At 40.1% G+C, this 15,811-nt stretch overlaps 1 protein-coding gene and 1 non-coding gene across 2 annotated transcripts; one reads left to right on the top strand and one right to left on the bottom strand.

Moving 5' to 3' along the window:
- The first annotated feature begins 1,625 nt into the window (after window positions 1-1,625).
- LOC133571175 (5S ribosomal RNA) lies at window positions 1,626-1,744 on the top strand. The gene has a single exon (XR_009810331.2). It is a non-coding gene; the product is annotated as a 5S ribosomal RNA (ribosomal RNA).
- Window positions 1,745-6,402: 4,658 nt separating this feature from the next.
- Window positions 6,403-8,819, bottom strand: LOC133570501 (uncharacterized). The gene has a single exon (XM_072916619.1). It carries the CDS (start codon window positions 8,776-8,778, stop codon window positions 7,030-7,032), a length of 1,749 nt encoding a protein of 582 aa, XP_072772720.1. The 5' UTR covers window positions 8,779-8,819; the 3' UTR covers window positions 6,403-7,029.
- Between the last annotated feature and the right edge of the window lie 6,992 nt (window positions 8,820-15,811).

Here is a 15,811-nt window from a genome sequence, read left to right as displayed (position 1 = left end):
TAATGAACGGCCAATTGGTTTGAGATGGAATGAGATCAAGATGTCATCTTTAGATCAGGCTTTGTTTTTTCCACAATCACTGCCACGTTAAAAAGTTAAAGTGCCAATGATTGTCACACACACACTAGGTGTGGCCAGATTGTTCTCTGCATTTGACCCATTAACCTTGATCACCCCCTGGGAGGTGAGGAGAGCAGTGAGCAGCAGCGGTGGCTGCGCCCGGGAATCATTTTTATGGTGATTTAACCCCCAATTCCAACCCTTGATGGGGGAAGTAATGGCTCCCATTTTAATAGTCTTTGGTATGACTCAGTCGGGGTTTGAACTCAAAACCTACTGATCTCAGGGCGGACACTCTAACCACTAGGCCACTGAGTAGGTGGATGTAGCAGGTGTTGTAGTAGGTTAATGGCTGCACCAATATGAAGGAAATAACAGGTCAGTATAGCTTTTACACACATAAATAACTTGTCAAACCTGCCAGCTAGCAGGCTAGGTTTACAGCGTCAGTTACCATGGTAACTGACTTTGTCTTACTTCTCTATATTTGGAGGTAAAACTTTCGAGGAGTTTGCACTTAACCTGCTCTCTGGAATATTCCCCCGGTGACTGTGTGAGTTTTGTGTAAACATGTTGATACACTTTGTTACAAACTGAGAGGAACATCAACCTCTCATAAATATTGTGTGTCTGAACATCCTCACATGACAATTCATCTTCCTATAGACAATCTATTGAAGAAAAGTGTTAATAATAAATATAAAGTTAGTAAAGATGTGAGAGTAAGAAGTAAACAAACCTGTTGTGTGTAACACAACTTGATGTTTTTCATGTTGTCGCTCCTTCTCCTCTTTTGTTGGACAAAGTTCCTCCTCGTACTCTGCTATGGTTCTTTCGCACATTTTCACACAATCACAACACTTTACACTCACACTTGATCTCTGCTTAGCGATGTGTTTTCATCTCTCTTTGTTAGCAGCTAACAAGCTAAGCTAACTAGCAAGCTAAGCTAGCTGGAGAAGCATCAAAGTGCGCTCAGACTAATATACAAACAGTTATTATGACTCTATTTAATAGAGTGTAATAAAGGACATATATGTGTACATGGACGCACAGATTAAGAACACTGAACTGTGACGACTGCAATAACGTCTTCACCGTCAGACGCCATCTTGCTTTATCCTCGCCCTGTTTGCTTCGCGCGCAGTCTTGTCAGATCTCGCGAGAGAAAGAAGTACAAACCAGCTCTTTCCAGATCTCGCGAGAGAAACAAGTACAAACCAGCTCTTTTCCAGATCTCGCGAGAGAAACAAGAAACCAGCTTTTTGCCACCCACCCCCGGTACAACTATTTCAACATTCCGAAAATAAAAATAAACGTTTACATTTTCAAAACAAAGACATACAACTTATTTTGGTAAATAAACAGTAGCTTATATGACCCCTTTAAATCATAAGTTGCCTGATCAGAGCGAGACGAGTCGTGGCTCCTCAGCTTCATGCAGGACGGAGTGGTAGGAGGCGTGGGCGAGGTAAGGGACAAGCGGTAAGAAATGGATGGATGGAAGTCTCTCACCCTGCCTGTAATAGTTCCATTTAAAAAGGTTGGTTGTACCTCGTCTTTCGGCTTACGGCCATACTACCCTGAACACGCCCGATCTCGTCCGATCTCGGAAGCTAAGCAGGGTCGGGCCTGGTTAGTACTTGGATGGGAGACCGCCTGGGAATACCAGGTGCTGTAAGCTTTTACACTCACGCCAGAGGGCGCTGTTTCTCACTTCTCGCAAAAAAACCAATGGTTTTTATTTCACGTCCAGTTTTACAAAAACACATGTCATTTTATAAATTCACCAGTCACGGATAGTCCGTCAATATGTTTAATTCCAGTTTGGCAATATAACAATATAACAATGTATCATAATTAATACACAGTATGAGAATGTGTGCTGTATAAATGAATGAATTAATTACTTAATTTAATTAGAACACAACAGGAGCAAAATCATGACAGTAAATATGCAGAGATTACCTAAACTGATGTGTTGTGTTAATTTAGTAATGTTAAAGTGTAGTTGTTGTTGATTGTTTTATTTCATTTATAATGAATTGAACACGAATAGAAGACCACATGTGAGAGATGTTGCTATTGTATTGTGTTAATTAAGCAATATAAAATATTTGACAACGATTTACGTCAATTGCTTTATTTCATCTTCAAGAGTTTAGACCCAAAATTAAAAGGCATACAAGAGCCCAGGTATTTAAAAAGTATTAGTTTACATTTCTCTTGAAGGATGAGTAAAGGCAGATAGAATGTGTTCAAATCATGTTTTTCAGACTGCTCGTCTGAAAAATGTGTCCGTACCTGGACCTGAAAAATACTCCTGACATAAAAATACTCATAAAAAAGAAAAAAAAGAAAGTGTAATAAAAGAGCAAACAGGTGAAATGTAATAAGAAAAAGTTGCAATGTTGACTCTTATAACAGAAAGCTGTCAGACAGGCTGTTTTTAGCTGCATAAAACAAAAACAAAAATAATCAAATATAAAAACTTATAATTGACAATCGTCGATTGCTTTATTTTATTTATAAAAGCTCAAAATAATGAATCAAAATCAAAATAATGTTATCGACCTATAGAAGGCTCCAATTACTACACATCAAATATTTCAGTTTAAAGTATTTTTTTGTGGAAAAAATATTAATTTTTTGTATACATATATATATATATATATATATATATATATATATATATATATATATATATATATATATAATAGTTGCAGGCTTTCATTACGATACTTTGTCTTTTTTTGGTTTTTGTTTTTTTTATTTATTCTATAAACCTTTATTTATAAACTGCAACATTTACAAACAATCGAGAAATAATAATAATCAAAACTACAAAGTACAAAAACAGTACAAATCAGTGCCAGGGGGTAAACTCCATAAAGTAACTAAAATAGAAAGCAAAAATAAATATATATATATATATATATATATATATATATATATATATATATATATATATATATATATATATATATATATATATATATATATATATAACAAAGTGCAAAGCCATAGGCTCACACAAGTTCAGTAAATAACTTAAATGTGGATGTGGAACACGGCATCATCTTTTTGCTTGTTAGAGGTAGAGAGTGTTTTAACGTCGAGTTCGAATTCTTTTTTAAAGGCACAAAAAACTGGTCGGGTATTGAGAAACTTGCTTTTATGAATATAAAACTTAGCCAATAGTATCATGACATTAATTTTCAAATTGTATTCATACAGTGTAAATCCAAATAGCACATCTTTAAAACAAAGCACACATTTGTCATGAATATTGTCCAGGATGAAGCCACAGATGGCTGCCATAGTGATGGAGTGCTTTCACAAGTCCAAAACAGCTGCTAAACTGTCTCTGGATGCATGGTACATAAGGTGCAACATGCATGGTACATAAGGTGCAGGTAACATAAGGTGCAACATGCATGGTACATAAGGTGCAGGTAACATAAGGTGCAACATGCATGGTACATAAGGTGCAGGTAACATAAGGTGCAACATGCATGGTACATAAGGTGCAGGTAACATAAGGTGCAACATGCATGGTACATAAGGTGCAGGTAACATTAGGTGCAACATGCATGGTACATAAGGTGCAGGTAACATAAGGTGCAACATACATGGTACATAAGGTGCAGGTAACATCAATGTCCTTCTTGTATCTAAACATCACAGTCTTTACAGGGTAATAACTATAGACATCTTATAAGTAGACGCAGCATTGGCTGCTGTGACGCGAGAAATTCGGCCGCCATCTTGAAGAGGTGATGAGGAGCCGGCGAGCAGCCTAAACTGACAGTTGACAGGTAGAAAACAAAGATGGTAAACTGACAGTTGACAGGGAGAAAACAAAGATGCTAAACTGACAGTTGACAGGTAGAAAACAAAGATGCTAAACTGACAGTTGACAGGTAGAAAACAAAGATGCTAAACTGACAGTTGACAGGTAGAAAACAAAGATGCGGACTGTTGAAGATAGGTATCGGGGGATTACTTTTCACAAGTAAGATTTAACATTAACGTACTATTGGTTGTATTTGTACTACAAAGACATGCACCTGGGGATAGGCCCCTCCCACCTCCAAAGACATGCACCTGGGGATAGGCCCCTCCCACCTCCAAAGACATGCACCTGGGGATAGGCCCCTCCTACCTCCAAAGACATGCACCTGGGGATAGGCCCCTCCCACCTCCAAAGACATGCACCTGGGGCTGGGCCCCTCCCACCTCCAAAGACATGCACCTGGGGATAGGCCCCTCCTACCTCCAAAGACATGCACCTGGGGATAGGCCCCTCCCACCTCCAAAGACATGCACCTGGGGATAGGCCCCTCCCACCTCCAAAGACATGCACCTGGGGATAGGTTGATTGGCAACATTAAATGGTCCCTAGTGTGTGAATGTGAGTGTGAATGTTTTCTGTCTATCTGTGTTGACACTGTGATGAGGTGGCGACTTGTCCGGGGTAGTACACCGCCTTCCGGCCGAATGCAGCTGGGATAGGCTCCAGCGACCCCAAAAGGGACAAGCGGTAGAAAATGGATGGATGGATGGATGGTTGTATTTTGTGAAAAGAATATTAGCACAGAGTTGAGAAGGAGCAAAGATCTTCAATAGTACTGAAATGGTAGCCGCTAGCAAACAAGAGTATGACCATAATAGAATTGCTTGTCAATGAAATTAATTAAATTAAAGAATGTCATACTTGAATAACATAAAGTTGAAATAAATGATGGAGATAAAGATTGTAAAAGCCAACAGGGGTAAAAGTTAGGACCACAGTCCAGATTGTGTAGGACATACTTGCCAACCTTGAAACTTCCGAATTCGGGAGATTCGAACTGTCCTGGATAAACTAAAATTCTTGATTCCATTTGTTTTGGAACTTACAAGCGTATTTCTTCATCTTACTCGTCGTCGGCGTCGCCAACTCGCCATGGCTGTATCTTCCTCGTTCTTCTGCTTCGTCTCCTCGTTGTGTGTGCAGTTGTGCACTCTCTAAAAGCCCTAGATGTTATAACGTGATTGGGCAGGCACGCTGTTTATATTGTGGAAAAGCGGACGTGAGAACAGGCTGTCGACTCGTCACTCAGGTCCACGCCCCCTCCAGCTCCGGCTAAAAATCGGGAGAAAATCGGGAGAATATTTGTCCCGGGAGGTTTTCGGGAGAGGCGCTGAAATTCGGGAGTCTCCCGGGAATATCGTGAGGGTTGGCAAGTATGGTGTAGGGGGGGATAATATATGTTAGCTAACTAGACAATCAGATGGACAGTGGCTGTACAGTATTATACAAGTCTACATTTAGTCTAGCTTCAAGTAACAATATTCAAATACTAACATTGTTGGGTAAAACAGAATTTGCTTTTATTCTGAATCCAGTGAAACAGATTGGTGGTTTTAGCTGATATAAAGACTTTCAGGTGTTTACATTTGTTTATGTTGAAGTATTTGGCAGACACTTTTATCCAAAGCGACATACATCAAAAATACATATAAAACAATAACTGTAAACATGATCATTTAAGGGAAGAATGTAATAGAAAATATCAATACAAAGTGTCAAGAGAGAATAAACTCTGTGCTGCTGCAGCAACAGAGATACAGTCTATAAGATATATAGATATCTAATGTATTCATACATTGTTTATGTAGCATGTATATATAACCTCATCATATTGTTTCTTCAACTTCAAAATAGCTGACCCTTCTCTGGGATTATATTCCCAGTTTTGATCTGGCAGGTCTGCTCACTTATAGCACATAAGAATATTCTATTACTGTTAAGCAAACTATGAATAATAAAACATGTGTCCTTTATCATAGCTACACGTATGACAAAAAGCGTGTGAAAATCAGTGGTATTCAGTGAGGTAAGATGAATGAAATGTTCATTGCTCCTGCCAAATGAATTGCACTGATCACCACTCCAAGATGGCGGCCCCGCGTCTCGTCAGTGCCAGTAGGCAGTAGCGCTCCATGCTGCCTACCCTTAGAACATGTCTATGCTCCCCGGTACAACTATTTTATTATATACTATTTACTTATTCTGAAAATAAAAGTAAACTTGTCCATTATACATTTTCAAAACAAAGACAAAGAACTTATTTTCGTAAAAATAATCAAATATTTAGCAATGTATTGAAACAACAGTAGCATTAGGAAAGAGAAAAATAACAAAATAAATATTACACTCATGATACTTTCCCATGTTTTCTGAGATTGATAATGTTTGAGGGATTCTAAAAAAGGGGGGAAAAAACAACTTTAAAAAACAATTGTCATGTGTAGTTTTTTAATTAGAAATGTAGATTATTAAAAACAAAACTATCCTTCATAACCTTCCACATATAATGTTGACATTTTCTCTAATCTACATATTGCATAAAGGGGACATACATATAAAACAATATTCATATTACAAAAGAGAGTAATAAAGGTAATTAAAAGAATGGATTATTGAGACCCAACAAATGATTCATAAATTCACACATTTTAAAATTGTATAAAACACAACTGCTCAAATGATGTATAAAGTAAATAATAATATGCTTCCAGAAGTGGTCCAGAAGATGTTTCAGATGTGAACCAGTACATATGAACTAAGAGGGATTTATGTGTACTCAAAAGCAAAGGTATGAACACATGTAAAACAAATATGTACATCATATAAAGGAGTTCATCTATAACATCATTAATAGTTAAAAAATATTTCTGAATATCTCCATACACATAAAAAGTATTTGTAACATGTTTTGTCCTGTTTATTCTCACCTTTACAGTCAAAGTGTTGTGTTCATTTTTAAATGAAAGTACACAATGTTCTATATTAAAACGTGTACTTGACTGAAAAAAAGCAATAATCTACAATATCTAATCTATAAATGTTAGAATATATGTGCTGATGTTGTTAGAAAGTCAAAGTTAAAGTTTAGACAGCTTATTACAAATCCTGCATCTTCATTTGCTGCTGCTGTTCTCACCAGCACACTTGTGTTTCTTACACTGGTACTTAGAAGACAATCTTTCACCACACACACTGCAACTACACACTTTCTCTCCAGTGTGTGTTCTCATGTGTCTTTTCAAATGCGGACTTTGTACAAAACTTTTACCACATACTGAACATGTATGAGGTTTTTCTCCAGTGTGTGTACTCATGTGTCTTTTCAAATGCGGACTTTGTGCAAAACTTTTACAACATACTGAACATGTATAAGGTTTTTCTCCAGTGTGTGTACTCATGTGTGTTTTGAAATAGTCCCTGCGAGTAAAATCTTTACAGCAGATTGAACATGAAAAAGGTTTTTCTCCAGTGTGTGTTTTCATGTGTGTTTTGAAATGCTCCCTTTGAGTAAAATCTTTATGGCAGATTGAACATGAAAAAGGTTTTTCTCCAGTGTGTGTTCTCATGTGTACTTTCAAATGTGGCCTATGTGTAAAATCTTTACCACAGATTGAACATGAAAAAGGTTTTTCTCCAGTGTGTGTTCTCATGTGTGCTTTTAAACTTTGATTTATTATAAAACTTTTACCACATTCTGAGCAGGAAAAAGGTTTTTCTCCAGTGTGTATTCTCATGTGTACTTTCAAATGTTGCCTATGAGTTAAACCTTTACTACAGATTGAACATGAAAAAGGTTTTTCTCCAGTGTGTGTTCCCATGTGTGCTTTTAAACTTTGATTTGTTACAAAACTTTTACTACATTTTGAGCAGGAAAAAGGTTTTTCTCCAGTGTGTATTCTCATGTGTATTTTTAAATGTTGCCTATGAGTTAAACCTTTACCGCAGATTGAACATGAAAAAGGTTTTTCTCCAGTGTGTGTTCCCATGTGTGCTTTTAAACTTTGATTTGTTACAAAACTTTTACCACATTCTGAGCAGGAAAAAGGTTTTTCTCCAGTGTGTATTCTCATGTGTATTTTCAAATCGTGCCTATGAGTAAAATCTTTACCGCAGAATGAACATGAAAACGTTTTTTCTCCAGTGTGTGTTCTCATGTGTACTTTCAAATAACTATGGTATTTAAAAGTTTTGTGACAGTGAGAACATGTGAAGTGAGTGTTGTCAGTGTGACATGTTGCATCATCTTTAGAGTGTTCATCATCAGTGTCAGGAGAGTGTGACGTTGTGTCCTCACTATCTGATAGTGGAGCTAAGATCTTGTCTGCTTGTGATCCTCCACAGTGGTCTCCATCAGCTTCTGTTGTCATGTGTTGTGTTGAGCTGCTGCTTGGAGGCTCCGCCTCTCTCTTCTCCTCACTTTCACCTTTGACCTCATCATCTTCACTCTTCACAGGGACACCAGTCACTGGCATCTTGGTGACATCAACCTCCTCCAGTCCTTCAATATGATCTCCCTGCTGACTGATGCTGTGTTCCTCCTCTTCCTCTTTAATGTGAGGGGTCAGTGGGTCTTCCTCTTCTTCTTTAATGTGAGGGGTCGGTGGGTACTCCTCTTTGTCCTTAACGTGAGGGGTCAGTGGGTCCTCCTCTTCCTCTTTAAAATGGGGTGTCAGAGGATCCTCCTCTTCGTCCTTAACGTGAGGAGTCAGTGGATCCACCACTTCCTCTTTAAAATGGGGTGTCAGTGGGTTCTCCTCTTCCTCTTTAAAATGGGGTTTCAGTGGGTCCTCCGCTTCCTCTTTAAAATGGGGGATCAGTGGGTATTCCTCTTCCTTCTTAATGTGGGAGGGCTGTGGCTCCATCCTGAAGCTCCACTGCTGTTGCTCAGGGTGAAGATGTTCTTCACAGACGTCTGCAAGACAAACACACCATCTCTGCTCAGTCACACAATGCATTCAGTACTTTTACATGCACTTAGGAAAAACAAGTTCTCGTATGAACTGTCTTGAAATCTCAGTGACGCACAAACACGCTGCTCTTTACAACATTATGCACAGGACAATAAAAACAAACCAGGACGACAGGACTTTTTACTATGGATAGACGATATGGTTTAAAATTGATTTTGCGATATATTATTTCATATAGAATTACTAATAGAACCATTTTAAAACAGGCTACACAGGCTCCTAATTTAGTTGCTGAAATATGCAGTAAAATATTACATCATTTCCAGTATTATTTTCTCAAAGAAAGTAACCAGATATTAACAGTAAATAAACAAGTACATTAATAATAATTGTTTAGACAAAATAATACAATTATAAATGACACAATATGTTACTGCATATGTCAGCTGCCAAATTAGGAGCCTTTGTAACCCGCTTTGAAATTCTTCTATTATCAATCATATACCAAATGATATATGGTGACATATATTGTTATTAGGATATAGATTTGAGGTCATATCGCCCAAACCAAACATTGGTTCGCCGAGTCATTTTGTTTGGCCCACCAAATATATTTATTTTTTACATTCTTCAGATGTGTGTGTACGTTTAAAATGTGGTACTACTGTTCTACATCACGTGGAAGTGTCATGTCATGGGGTTGGTGTGCTATTAAACTAGGGGTGTGACGATACGGTCAGCTCACCAAAGGATATTCGATATTGGCTTTAGGAGAACGAGACGATATTCTGGTGGTTAACATGATTCTTACACATATGTGTACTTCATGTGTATATGAATGTACTTTCACTTGTGTGCTTAGTTTTACTGTAACTTCATTGTGGATAATATCTATAAACAACCTTTTTCATCTTTAATTTGAAGGACTGTTTACTTATCTGACAAATTCAAAGGAAACTGCACTTTTTTAAAATGTCGCCTATCATTCACAATCCTTATGTAAGACGTGTTTTACATTTTGATGTATTCTAATTAGTAAATAAACGTGAGCAAAAATCAGCTAACATTGGAGTCAATGGGAGCTCCTCTATTAGACCCACAAAGTCCTCCAAATAACCATCCAAAAACTGCCAACAATACTCCGTTTACATTTTGTGACCTGAATATTAACCAAATATTAGTGATATTGTTATTATAAGCGCTAACGTTACGGACCTACTTTTAGCGGTGCATTGATCACAGAAGTAACTAGCTTATGCTGCTATATTGACATACTGAGCTGCTTTCTCGCCTCTAAGATGGTGAAAGCTAATTATAGATTATAAATCAGTCTTCTCACTTATGTAGTAGAAGGTTGTGGACATAAACCGGAGAACTTGGTCAACTTTGACATCCAACTTAGACCTGAAGATGGCAAGAAAGACACGAAAATATGCTCTTTTGCACCCACCCTTTTTTAACCCTTTGTGAGGATTAATTCTTCATCTAAACGGGAAGATATGAACATCTCATCAGTCGGCATCCCAGTGAGAGCAGACATTGTATGCTTAAAATGAGCAAGATATGTAAATATGACATGTTATTAAGAATGTTACTACATTACATATATACTTACAGTGTGTATTTAAAATGTTGAAGGTTTTAGGATGTTATTTAGAGCACTTTATAGGCAGAATAGAGCGGCTACTAATGACTCAATTGTTAGCTAACTTTTGCGAAGGTTTATTTTCTATTGAGGATGCATTAACCATCGACCTGCTCAGTGGCCTTGTGGTTAGAGTGTCTGCCCTGACACTGGAAAGTCGGGAGTTCGTACCCCGGCAGAGTCATACCAAAGACTATACAAATGGGACCCATTACCTCCTTGCTTGGCACTCAGCATCAAGGGTTGGGGGTTAAATCACCAAATGATTCCCGAGCGCGGCCTCCGCTGCCCTCACCTCCCAGGGGGTGAACTTGGGGATGGGTCAAATGCAGAGGATCATTTCACCACACCTAGTGTGGGACTACCGTTGGGACCTTAACTTTAACTTACATAGGGACTGTGAATGATTCCAAAAAGTGCAGTTCCCCTTGAAATGAGAAAATGGAACAACAAGATGTGAAGTGAAGTGAATTATATTTATATAGCGCTTTTCTCTAGTGACTCAAAGCGCTTTACATAGTGAAACCCAATACCTAAGTTACATTTAAAGCAGTGTGGGTGGCACTGGGAGCAGGTGGGTAAAGTGTCTTGCCCAAGGACACAACAGCTAGGATGGCAGAAGTTGGGATCGAACCTGGAACCTTCAAGTTGCTGGCACAGCCACTCTACCAACCGAACTATACTGCCCCAAGTAACAAGAACATAATATATTAATAATAAAATGCCTGATAGCAAATGTGATGACTTCATCTTATTACTGTCCTTTTTCGGGCTTTCCTTTTAAAGGGCAAAGTCCTTGCAGGGTCTTTTGTCCTAATGACTGTCTGGTTAAAGTGAAGAGACTATAATTTAGGAAAACTATTTATTTACAAACTGCGATGAGGTGGCGACTTGTCCAGGGTGTACCCTGCCTTCCGCCTGATTGTAGCTGAGATAGGCTCCAGCGCCCCCCGCGACCCCGAAGGGAATAAGCGGTAGAAAATGGATGGATGGATTTATTTACAAATGGACTACAATATGTCACTCATTTTTACAGGTAGCTAAAGTTGGGATATAATTAAGATAATGAAGGATGAAGTGATTAAGAAATGTTTAATATAGATTAGAATAGGCCGTGCAACTAATCATATGTCCTGAGTTCCAGTTGAAACTGGGTGCAAGTTCATGCCCACGCACATACACTCTTATCGCCCACATTCTTGCCACGGTTTACGTGGCTTCTTGGCCCAGGTCTGAAGGACAACACCAGATATGAAGTCAGAGTCCAGGGAGAAAAAAGAAGCAGTCAATATCGCACAGAAGGAACCTTCCTGGTGTTACCTGACGGCACCACCACCAAGCTGCGACACCACTACAAAGGCTCCTCCATGCTCGTGCTCGTACCACCTGGCTTGGTAGGCTCGTACCCACCTACCAAGCCAAAGACTTAAGTCCAATGACGAAACAGGGCGTAGCTGCCGCTGATTGGACCGACACACAAATACCACATTTTCAACACTCCCTGTTGTCGGTTAAAAACATAGCTATGGGCTGCACTTTGGACACACCTGCTGTAGGAGCTAGCAGCTACACAACAACTAAGCTAAAACAGCACATTTAAGCATATCAAATAATTATAGTTGCTTAATACGTACACAAAGTCTCCAAAACGGAAGTCTGATAGAAAGTATCCAGTAACAAAAGTGTCCGCATCTTTGAACTTTCTGCGCCATGAGCTTGACTTAATGAATTATTGTGGCCACTAGGTGTTGTGAAAGATCAAATCGAACAATTGCAAAAGCATCCGTCATAAGATTAGTGTTTTTATTATATATGTGTCAATATGTATAAGCATCCTCAGCCTTCCCGGTAAGGTCTATTCAGGTGTACTGGAGAGGAGTTTATGCCGGATAGTTGAACCTCGGATTCAGGAGGAACAGTGTGGTTTTCATCCTGGTCGTGGAACTGTGGACCGGGTCTATACTCTCGGCAGGGTCCTTGAGGGTGCATTGGAGGTTGCCCAACCAGTCTACATGTGCTTTGTGGACTTGGAGAAGGCATTCCCTCGGGAAGTCCTGTGGGGAGTGCTCAGAGAGTATGGGGTATCGGACTGTCTGATTGTGGCGGTCCGCTCCCTGTACGATCAGTGTCAGAGCTTGGTCCGCATTGCCGGCAGTAAGTCGGACACGTTTCCAGTCAGGGTTGGACTCCGCCAAGGCACCGATTCTGTTCATAACTTTTATGGACAGAATTACTAGGCGCAGTCAAGGCGTTGAGAGGATCTGGTTTGGTGGCTGCAGGATTAGGTCTTTGCTTTTTGCAGATGATGTGGTCCTGATGGCTTCATATGGCCAGGATCTTCAGGGGGATGAGAATCAGCACCTCCAAGTCCGAGTCCAAGGTTCTCGCCCGGAAAAGGGTGGAGTGCCCTAAGTGGAGGAGTTCAAGTACCTCGGAGTCTTGTTCACGAGTAAGGGAAGAGTGGATCGTGAGATCGACAGGCGGATCGGTGCGGCGTCTTCAGTAATGCGGACGCTGTATCGATCCGTTGTGGTGAAGAAGGAGCTGAGCCGGAAGGCGAAGCTCTCAATTTACCGGTCGATCTACGTTACCATCCTCACCTATGGTCATGAGCTTTGGGTCGTGACCGAAAGGACAAGATCACGGGTACAAGCGGCCGAAATGAGTTTCCTCCGCCGGGTGGCGGGGCTCTCCCTTAGAGATCGGGTGAGAAGCTCTGTCATCCGGGAGGAGCTCAAAGTAAAGCCGCTGCTCCTCCACATGGAGAGGAGCCAGATGAGGTGGTTCGGGCATCTGGTCAGGATGCCACCCGAACGCCTCCCTAGGGAGGTGTTTAGGGCACGTCCGACCGGTAGGAGGCCACGGGGAAGACCCAGGACACGTTGGGTAGACTATGTTTCACGGCTGGCCTGGGAACGCCCCTGGGAAGAGCTGGACGAAGCGGCTGGGGAGAGGGAAGTCTGGGCTTCCCTACTTAGGCTGCTGCCCCCGCGACCCGACCTCGGATAAGCAGAAGAAAATGGATGGATGGATGGATGGATGGATGGATTTGTAACACAACTTGATGTTTCTTGAAAAAAGCGTCCAGTAGTTGATGTTGTCGCTCCTTCTCCTCTTTTTTGGACAAAGTTCCTCCTCATACTCTGCTATTGTTTTTTGTTTTTTCCTAACATTACAAATATTTCTTCAACGGCAGCAGTTAGTCGCTGATTCACTCACATCATTTGTAATGTAGACATGTTCACACAATAATAACACTTTACACTTACATTGGATCTCTGCTTTGATGTGTCGATCACTTCCGCTTCTCTTTGTTAGCAGCTAACAAGCTAAGCTAAGCAGCAGGCTAGGCTAGCAGGTCAAAGTGCACTCAGACTAATGTATCCGCATACAAACAATTAATAAGGACGTTTACTCTGTTAAACGACATACATGTGCACATGGACGTTGTAATTAAGACCAAGAAACCATAATAACCAAAACAAGGTATTCTCCGTCAGACGCCATCTTGTTTTGTTCTTCCTCCTGTGTGACGTCATCGAGGTGTTCTCAACCGCGGAACAAATGTTGTCCAAACACGTGTTTCACTGGGACAATAGTGAGTGGTGCACACTTCCTTCGCCCAGCCACAGAACAACAGAAAGTGCCATTTAAGAGTTGCTGGTGTAACAATAAGAAGAATATATTCCACTCCTCTCTTGTACATGCGGCTTATGAGGTAATATACATTATATATGTTTATATTATTTACCTGATATGTTGTTCGAAGCTAACGTGCTAGCGTTAGCCAGCTAGCAGGCCTTTGTAGCAAATGCGAGCGTCTGAGGAGTGTATTTTATATGTTCTCTATGAGAATTATATTGACTTATTTAATTCCTTAACTGTTTTTTTGCTGTATATTACAGTCACGCTTAACATCATTAAATATTTGTTACTAGAAAGGAACGAACGTCTCGTAATTTAAGTCTGGAATAAGTCACACGGTATAATAATAATAATAAAACATTTTATTTGGTATAGCGCTTTTCAGTGTACTCAAAGACGCTTTACAGGATAACAATTTAAATTATTGGCAACACTAAATTGGCCCTAGTGTGTGAATGTGAGTGTGAATGTTGTCTGTCTATCTGTGTTGGCCCTGCGATGAGGTGGCGACTTGTCCAGGGTGTACCCCGCCTTCCGCCCGATTGTAGCTGAGATAGGCTCCAGCACCCCCCGCGACCCCGAAAGGGACAAGCGGTAGAAAATGGATGGATGGATTATTATGACAGTGTAATATAATGTATTACACATACATTGCAGTAGTCTACTTTGTGTTGGTGCTAACTTTATTAGCAATAAATACAAATTATGTTGTTTGCGCGCACTTATATTACCTTGATAACATCCACCTATCCATTTTCCGACCGCTTGTCTTTTTTCGGGATTGGGGGGGGGGGGGGGGGGGGGTGCTGGAGCCTATCTCAGCTGCATTCGGGCGGACATATGAAAATTCAATTAACTGATGCTTGTTATTACGAATACACTATTTGCACAATTGTAAATGATTATATATATATTATATATGTAAGTAAATATTTAATGAAATAAATGTTAAATAATAAAAATGGCTTTAATATACTGTACACAAATTGAACATGCATCAATATTTTGTTTGTAATCGAATCATGAGGTACCCAAATATTCTCAAAAAAATATATATATTTATATATTTATATACACTATCTTTCAAAAAGTATTTGGCCACCTGCCTTTACTCACATAAGAACTTGAAGTGCCATCCCATGGAATTGTCCAACATGTTTTGGTATCCTGGAGCATTCAAAGTTCCTCTCACTGGAACTAAGGGGCCAAGCCCAACTCCTGAAAAACCAACCCCACACCATAATTCCTCCTCCACCAAATTCCACACTCGGCACAATGCAGTACGAAATATAGCGTTCTCCTGGCAACCTCCAAACCCAGACTGGTCCATCAGGTTGCCAGATGGAAAAGCGTGATTCATCAGTCCAGGCGTCTCCACTGTTCTAGAGTCCAGTGGTGACATGCTTTACACCACTGCATCCCACTCTTTGCATTGTACTTAGTGATGTATGGCTTAGATGCAGCTGATCGGCCATGGAAAGCCATTCCATGAAGCTCTCTGCGTTCTGTACGTGGGCTAATTGGAAGGTCACATGAAGTTTGGAGCTCTGTAGCAACTGACTGTTCAGAGAGTCTTTGCACTATGCTGACCTCTCTATCAGTTTACGTGGCCCACCACTTGGTGGCTGACTTGCTGTTGTTCCCAAACTCTTCACTTTTCTTATAATAAAGCCGACAGTTGACTTTGGAATATTT

Source organism: Nerophis lumbriciformis, linkage group LG28, assembly GCF_033978685.3.
Source record: "Nerophis lumbriciformis linkage group LG28, RoL_Nlum_v2.1, whole genome shotgun sequence".
NCBI lineage: Eukaryota > Metazoa > Chordata > Actinopteri > Syngnathiformes > Syngnathidae > Nerophis > Nerophis lumbriciformis.
Note: the sequence above shows the minus strand (reverse complement) of the source record. Positions and strands in the feature narration are given on the sequence as shown.